Source organism: Hemibagrus wyckioides, linkage group LG07 (genome assembly GCF_019097595.1).
Source record: "Hemibagrus wyckioides isolate EC202008001 linkage group LG07, SWU_Hwy_1.0, whole genome shotgun sequence".
Classification (NCBI taxonomy): domain Eukaryota; kingdom Metazoa; phylum Chordata; class Actinopteri; order Siluriformes; family Bagridae; genus Hemibagrus; species Hemibagrus wyckioides.
This window is the reverse complement of record NC_080716.1, coordinates 32,762,401-32,770,353: the sequence shown is the minus strand read 5'-3', so window position 1 is coordinate 32,770,353 and position 7,953 is coordinate 32,762,401. Positions and strand designations below refer to the sequence as shown.

General features: G+C 36.8%; 1 protein-coding gene across 2 annotated transcripts in view; it reads right to left on the bottom strand.

The window, feature by feature from the left end:
- Nucleotides 1-830: 830 nt before the first annotated feature.
- Nucleotides 831-7,953, bottom strand: part of LOC131355649 (uncharacterized) — a 30,214-nt gene continuing 23,091 nt past the window's right edge. The window contains exons 6-7 of one of the 2 annotated variants that reach the window (XM_058394059.1): nucleotides 1,816-1,958; nucleotides 831-1,422 (exon numbers count right to left, since the gene is read on the bottom strand). In XM_058394059.1, coding sequence (XP_058250042.1) covers nucleotides 1,327-1,422; nucleotides 1,816-1,958 — 239 coding nt within the window. In that variant the 3' untranslated portion in view covers nucleotides 831-1,326. Of the gene's footprint in view, nucleotides 1,423-1,815; nucleotides 1,959-6,716 lie in introns of those variants that run through there. The other variant, XM_058394060.1, reaches the window with a different exon arrangement.

Sequence of the window (7,953 nt, the reverse complement as noted above, 5' to 3'; positions counted from 1 at the left end):
TTCATGCAAAAGGAGGCGCAACCAAGTATTGAGGGCATAGAAATGAACATACTTTTCAGAAGTCTGACATTTCTCTTTGAAATATCCTTTTTTTATTGATCTTATGTAATATTTTAATTTTCTGAGACACAGAATTTTGGGTTTTCCTTATCTGTAAGCCATAATCATCACAATTTCAAGAAATAAAGGCTTGAAATATTTCACTATGTGTGATGAATCTATATAATATATGGGTTTCACTTTCTGACAAAAAATATTGACCTTTTTCATGATATTCTAATTTTTTGAGATGTACCTGTACTTTTTTGTTGGGGGTGGTAGGAGTGTTAAATTAAAAATGAAAATGATTATACCTGTCTTTTTTGTCAATTCAGTTGTTTAATTTCTATAGGTTTTGTAACATTCTAAAAGCTCTTAATTCCACAGATACTACAAACTGGTCAGTATATTCACTAGGATGCTACAAAAGGTACTGTAAGTATTGCATACAACAATGCAACAATAAAACAATGCATTGGCATTTACTTTTGATACTTAAGTACTTTTAAAAACAAGAACTTCTGTACTTTTACTTAAGTAAAAATCTGTCTTTACAACTTTTACTTGTAATGGAGTAATGTTTGACCAGTAGTATTTGTACTTTCACTCAAGTAAGGAAGTTGTGTACTTCGTCCACCTCTGTATTTAACACATCAGTGTTGGACACGATACAGAGCTTGCTCCGAATCCTGCAGTAAAACAGAGATGGAGGGCTAAGCTGTGTGAGTGAGAGAGCTGTGAGTGCACATGAATAAACATACAGGTTCATTTAGAAAACACTGACAATGATATCATTTTCTGATGTCACTTTTTTACTCAAGGCACCACAATAAAGATATTTACATAATTACATTATTCCATCATTTCTCTCCAGAACATTCTGTAGCTCATTAATAGATGTGTTCATGTGTAAAATCACTTCTCAGCTGTCTTCAGCCTGTAATTACCCACAATTAATATTAATACATGAAGATTTACAGTTCAGAACAAACTGTAAATAGTTAATAGGAGCAATAAATATCAGTTATGAATAACAGAACCAGAGAAATGAACTGGTCTACAAACACATTTATAAATAAACTCATGAGAATGTTGGTGTAAAGTGTCAGAGCAGTGATTTACACATTTAGCTGTAATTCTCCAGTCATCCACAGAGTTCCTGCTGTTTCTAAATGATCATTGCTCCACTCATGGTTCAAAACTTTAATAAACATCTGTCCAACTTCCCACCAAGTATTTCTTTATAAACCCCAGGTGAGGTGAGGGAGGTTCAGTACACACTTCTGTTTATAAATAAGTTTCTAGAGATTTCCTGAACCAGCTCCTGCTCCTGCTCCTGTTCCTGTTCCTGATCCACCAGCTCCAGATCTTCCTGATCCAGATCTGGTAATCATGGAGAACAAAGTTCAGTTTAAAGTCTGGAAACTGTAGAGGATTTCCTTCTCACTGTGAGACTTCAGGAAGTTTGAGTTTTAAAGAGAAACAGAGCATCAAATGTAATGCTGAGTGTTCAGATAAATGTTTAAAACTCTCAATAATCTGATGTTTAAACAGTGAAGTGTTCTCTCTCAGTGATGATGTGAGATTACTGAATAAAATGTGGAACGATTCTGACAGTAAAAGTGTCATTTATAGGTGATGATTATATTTCTTCTGTGGAAGTGTCCATGCAGTGACTGAGTGGTGTCTAATCAGGGTGATGTGGATCTTATTCTGGTTACAGCACACAGTCATGTGATCTCTGATGTCACACTGATGCATGTCTCTGATACTTACAGGGGGACTTTGGTAGAACTGAATTTCTTCCTTCATGCGCTGGTTTTTCACACACAGAAACCTGATCACCAGCAACACCACCACCACCAGGAACACCACTATCAGGACAATCACCCAGGCTGGTAGAGCGCTCTCCTGCTGATCTGTTTCACACACACACACACACACACACGGACACACACACACACATACACACACAGACACACACACAGACACACACACACACACAGACACACACACACACACACACACAGACACACACACACACACACACACACAGACACACACACACACAGACACACACACACACACAGACACACACACACACACACACAGACACACACACACACACACACACACAGACACACACACACACACACACAGACACACACACACACACACACACACACACACACGGACACACACACACACACACGGACACACACGGACACACACACGGACACACACACACACACAGACACACACACACACACACACAGACACACACACAGACACACACACACAGACACACACACACAGACACACACACACACAGACACACACACACACACACACACACAGACACACACACACACACACACACACAGACACACACACACAGACACACACACACACACACACACTTGTTAGAGGTGATCAGTAGCTCATAACACATCTACATTTACACTGTAGACCAAAACTGAACTGTATTTTCATCATTTTGACGTCTTTAATCATTTCCTGTTATCTGATACCTAAAGTACAGTAAATTCACTCCAGAGATTATGAATCAGTGTATGTATGAGTGAGAATCTATTAATTATGAATATGTGAGTAATATTCTTCATTAATTCATTAGGAGCAACAAGGACAGCTTTAGATTATTATTTTTATGTGTAACTTTATTTAGTTTTATTTCTGTACATTGAGTTTTTCTTTAGTCATGTTTAAATATTGAAATTATATTTTAAAATAAATTATTTGTGAATCTGGAATGATTTACAGGAGTGTTTTAATTTCTCAGATTTTACTGGACGCTATCAGGAAGCCCCGCCCCCTTCCCCTCATCCTCCTCTCTCACATCCTCCGCCCCCCAGAGGGAGCTCTTACTTTCTCTCATGCTATAGAGCTATAATTATTATTACATTATTATATTTTTGACCACTATAATGGTCAAAGACTTCCGGGTGAAAGATGGAGTAAGACGTGTTTTTTGTAGCTCTGCAGATTTTCATTAAACAAGACAACAGACAGCTCACTGATCAAACCGTAGCTTTTATATATCATTATATACATTAAATTTCAAGACTAATTTGACCGCTTAAAATGCAGTTGAAGAAACAAGGTAAGAAAAATGATGCCGAGGAAGAAAGTCTGACCGAGGCCACGAGCGCCCTGAAGGAAGGCAGTTCAACAGCGAAGGACGACCTGGTGCTGCTTTCAATCGAACCTCTACGAGAGGAGTAAGGTCAAAACTGATATTAAAGAGAGCTTGAATAGAGGGATGGCGATGATGGAGAGGAAAATTGATGCAAAGTTTGATGCAATGCAATTAATTATAAACAACCACCATACAACTCTCGAGCAACTTGAAAAGTCCGTTACGGACTCGTCAGATGTCGTGACGAAACTGCAAACTCAAGTCAAAAATCTCTCCGTAGAGGTGGTGAAATTGACAGAGACACCGAGCGCATCGAGCTCTCTGTTCTCACCCAGATGACAGTGAATCCCCGCGTCAGTTCATTGCTAGAGTGCACCATGGCCATATGGAAATTTGCGATTGAGCAGTTTAGCGCAGACTAGTAAATGTTGAACTACAAGTCCGAGATGTAAGTCTGTTGTTTTGTTGTTTTGTGTTTCTTTATTTAGCCGACACAGTTGTTGGACTCTGGTGAAGTCCCTACGAGGTGATATGCGGAGGATGGCTTTTCTTTTTTACCCTTTGTTTTTTATTACTCGTTCTTATTGCCATCTACTTCATGGTCAATGGTACTGTACATTTTTTTCTGTAACAGCTACATGTGTTTATTTATTTGAAGTTCTGTTGGCAGGGTGGGTCAGTGCTAAAATTTTTCAAAGTAATGACTGCAGATGTGTTGGTAACGGATTGGAGCAGATTAAGGTGTTGGTTGTAATCACGGGTTATGGTTAGTAACCTAAATGTAAAGGAAACTCTTTTAAACTTCTCGACTTGGAATGTTAAAGGACTGAATGAACCAGTTAAAAGGGGAAAAATATTATCCCATTTAAAATTGCTGTCTTCGCATATCATGTTCATACAAGAAACTCACGTGAAACATACGGCCCATGCCAGACTGAGGTGCAAATGGATTGGACAAATATATCATTCCAATTTCTCTCCCAAGTCTAGAGGAACAGCTATTCTTATCCGTAAAGGAGTCCCATTTAAACATAATTTGACTACTGCAGATAAAGAAAGCAGATTTGTAATAGTAGTTGGAGAGGTATATTCTGTACATCTGACACTAATCAATGTCTACGGACCCGATTGTGACAAACCTGAGTTTTTCAAAAAATTGTTTGAACTAATCCCAAATATTCTAGATACAAATCTCATAATTGGGGGTGATTTCAACTGTGTCCTAGATCCGTATCTAGATAAATCATCCTCCACAAAAACACAAATAGTTCCATAGCTCCAATTCCAGTAAATTTTTAAATGCATATATGAACAATTCTAATTTGTCTGATGTGTGGAGAGTTCTGTATCCGACAGCTAGGGAATACTCCTTTCATTCTCAAGTCCATAATGTCTATTCTTATATAGACTATTTCATTCTGGATGGTAAACTTATGCCTCAGGTCTGTATGGCTAAGCATCATAGCACCGTTATTTCCACTCATAGTCCTGTGACATTTTCTGTTAAAATAGATAATATGGAGAAACCTCAAAGAAACTGGAGGCTTAACTCACACTTACTTACAAATAAAGTTCATTACTTAAAGCAAGAGATGGAAACCTTTTTTGAGTTTAATGACAAGCCTGTTATTTCTATGAGGGTGTTATGGGATACATTTAAAGCATTCATTAGAGGTTTTATTATCTCATATCAAAAAAAAGAGAAAGAAGTAAGGCTGAGTTAGAGGAATTAGAAGTTTAAAATCAGGAATTAGAAATGGAGAATGCGAAACAGCCAATTATAGAAAAATACATATAAAAAATTTGTTCACTTAAATACAAATTAAACCAAATTCTCTCGTCTAAAATCTTAAAATCTTTTCAGTATGTAAAGCAAAAATACTCTGAATTTGGTGATAAACCTCAAAAACCTTTAGCAAGACAACTTCGTAAAACAGTGTCGGAACGTACAATAAATAAAATTAAATCAGACACAGGAGAACTCCTTACATCCTCTAAGGATATAAATAGTAGGTTCTGTTCATTCGATCAATCTCTGTATTCATCTAAAGGACATTTGGATCCTACAGTTATGGCTCAGTTTCTAGAGCAACAGAACCTGCCCTCATTAAATCAGGAGCAGGTTAATGAGCTAAATGCCGAAAGTACTATTAAAGAAATATCAGACACTGTAAATTCTTTAAATGGTTGCAAGATCCCTGGTCCAGATGGACTATCTAATGAATTTTATAAAGTCCAAAAAGAAATACTATCACCATACTTATATAGGGTTTCCCAGCAGGCGTTTATGGATCAATCCCTGCCACCTTCCCTAGATGTGGCTATTATTATTGCAGTCCCGAAAAAGGGAAGGAACCCAGAGGAACTGGGTTCTCATAGGCCGATCTCGCTCCTAAATACAAACCAAAAAATTCTGGCAAACATTTTTGCATGTAGACTTAACATCCAGATCAAACTGGCTTTATTCCAAACCGCTGCTCTTCCTCTAACTTTAGGCGTCTTTTTAATATCATGTATTCCTCCAGAGACCTGGTGCATGATTTAGCCATACTGTCGTTGGACAGTATTAGTAGTAGAGTGGCCTTACCTATTTGCTGTATTGAAGAAGTTTAATCTTGGATGTAATTTCATTTCATGGATTAAATTATTGTATTCTGGTCCATGTGCAAGAATTCTCACTAATCAAACAATATCCCCTAGTTTTGAATTACGTAGAGGTATGAGACGGGGTTGTTCGCTCTCACCACTTTTGTTTGCACTAGCGATTGAGCCTCTGGCTGAGGCCATTCGGGCCCATCCGGGTATCAAAGGCTACCGAACCAAGGGTACTGATAACAAATTAGCATTATATGCAGATGATGTAATTGTATTCATTTCTAAGCCCAATAGCAGCATTCCAAATATTCTTAAATTGATTAATTTATATGGTACATTTGCGGGTTGTAAAATTAACTGGGATAAGAGTGTATTGATGTCAGTCAGGTCCAAAGATTCTTCTTGGCTTCTTCATTTTACCTTTAAAATTGTGTCAGAACAGTTCACATATTTAGGAATCGAAGAAACAAAAATGTTTTCTGACTGAGTTAAGGCTAATTTTCAATCCCTTTTGTTTAAACTTAAATCTATCATCGGTTTCTGGAGAACACTTCCTATTTCTCTTGGGGGCAGGATAAATGCAATTAAAATTATATTTCTCCCACAATTTCTGTACGTGGTGCAGAACATTCCCATATTCCTGCCCAAAACTTTTTTCAAAAAATTGGACTCCATATTGGTTCCTTTTATTTGGGATTATAAAGGCCATAGAATTTCCAAACAGCACTTGTATAAAGCTAAAATACATGGAGGGCTTGCCTTACATAATTTTCTTCATTACTATTGGGCTGCGAATTCGAGAACTTTGACGTCTTTCCTGTACAAAGTTTTAGAACAGATGAAAACTCAATCTATGGACAAAATTAAATCTACATGGGAAGAAGAACTTGCGATGGAAATCTGGGAAGAAAGTCTTGAACTTGTCCATAAAAGCTCCATTAATGCAAAACACTGTCTTATTCAGTTTAAAATACTTCACAGGCTTCATTACTCTAAACGTAAATTATATAAAATATTTCCAGAAGTATCGCCAGTATGTGACAAATGTCAAGTGTCAGATTCCAACCAGTCCCTCTCCCTATGCTATGTGCCCAAAATTACAACATTTCTGGAACAAAATCTTCCAGGTTTTTTTAGACACAGTGGACAAACGGATTGAACCTGACCCTATTTTAATTATATTTGGAGTTTTAGAGGATTTTTTGAGATTGACACAGGCCCAGCAACACTTCATCTCATATGGACTAATCTCTGCCAAGAAACTGATTCATTTGTTCTGGAAAAAAAGGAAGCTCCAACGTTTAAGACATGGCAGACAGCACTGATGGGCACTCTACAAGAATGTCCCCTTAGAGGACAAGATATTGATGTTTGAAAAATTTGGCCCCCATTTATTTCCTTTCTGCAAACCTGTGTTTAAAAGCTTCTGGTGCCCGCACTATCTGCTTTTGAGACCGAACAGCACTTGTGGGTGGGGTTTTTGGGATTGATATGGTCTTTGTTTGGTTACTCCTGTTATTTCTGTTGTTTTTGTCATGCATATCTGTTTGAATGTAAGTTCTAATTGCTTGGAGATGTTTTATTTGTCTATATCTTAAAATGTAATGGCAATTGATTTCCAGCTGGATACCTAATAAAATATTTAAATAGAAGATTGAATAAGTGTCAAATTCAACACTTTACAAATAATGTTAATATTTTCATGTATTTTTAGACTGTCAGTTCTGGATGATTAAATTGTGATTTTGTAAAATTATTAGGGCTGTCAATCGATTAAAATATTTAATCGCGATTAATCGCATGATTGTCATGAGTTTACTCGTGATTAATTGCAACTTAATTGCACATTTTTATCCGTTCTAAATGTACCTTAAATTAATACTTTTTTAGTTTTTAATACTCTAATCAACATGGGCATGGACAAATATTGAAATGTATGTTGTTTATTATTAGTGAAACCATATTCAACATAGAGCATGGAGACTAGACATGTTTCAGAGTTCATAGATATTTTTCTTGTTCATGTTTATTAAACATATGAAAAAAGGAACATAGAAAACAGTGACTTCTTCCTTTGCACTGAGCGATTTACTGACACAAACCTGTAAACATTTTCAGATCACTTCTTCTAAACATGCAAAGTGTACATTTATTACTGAAAC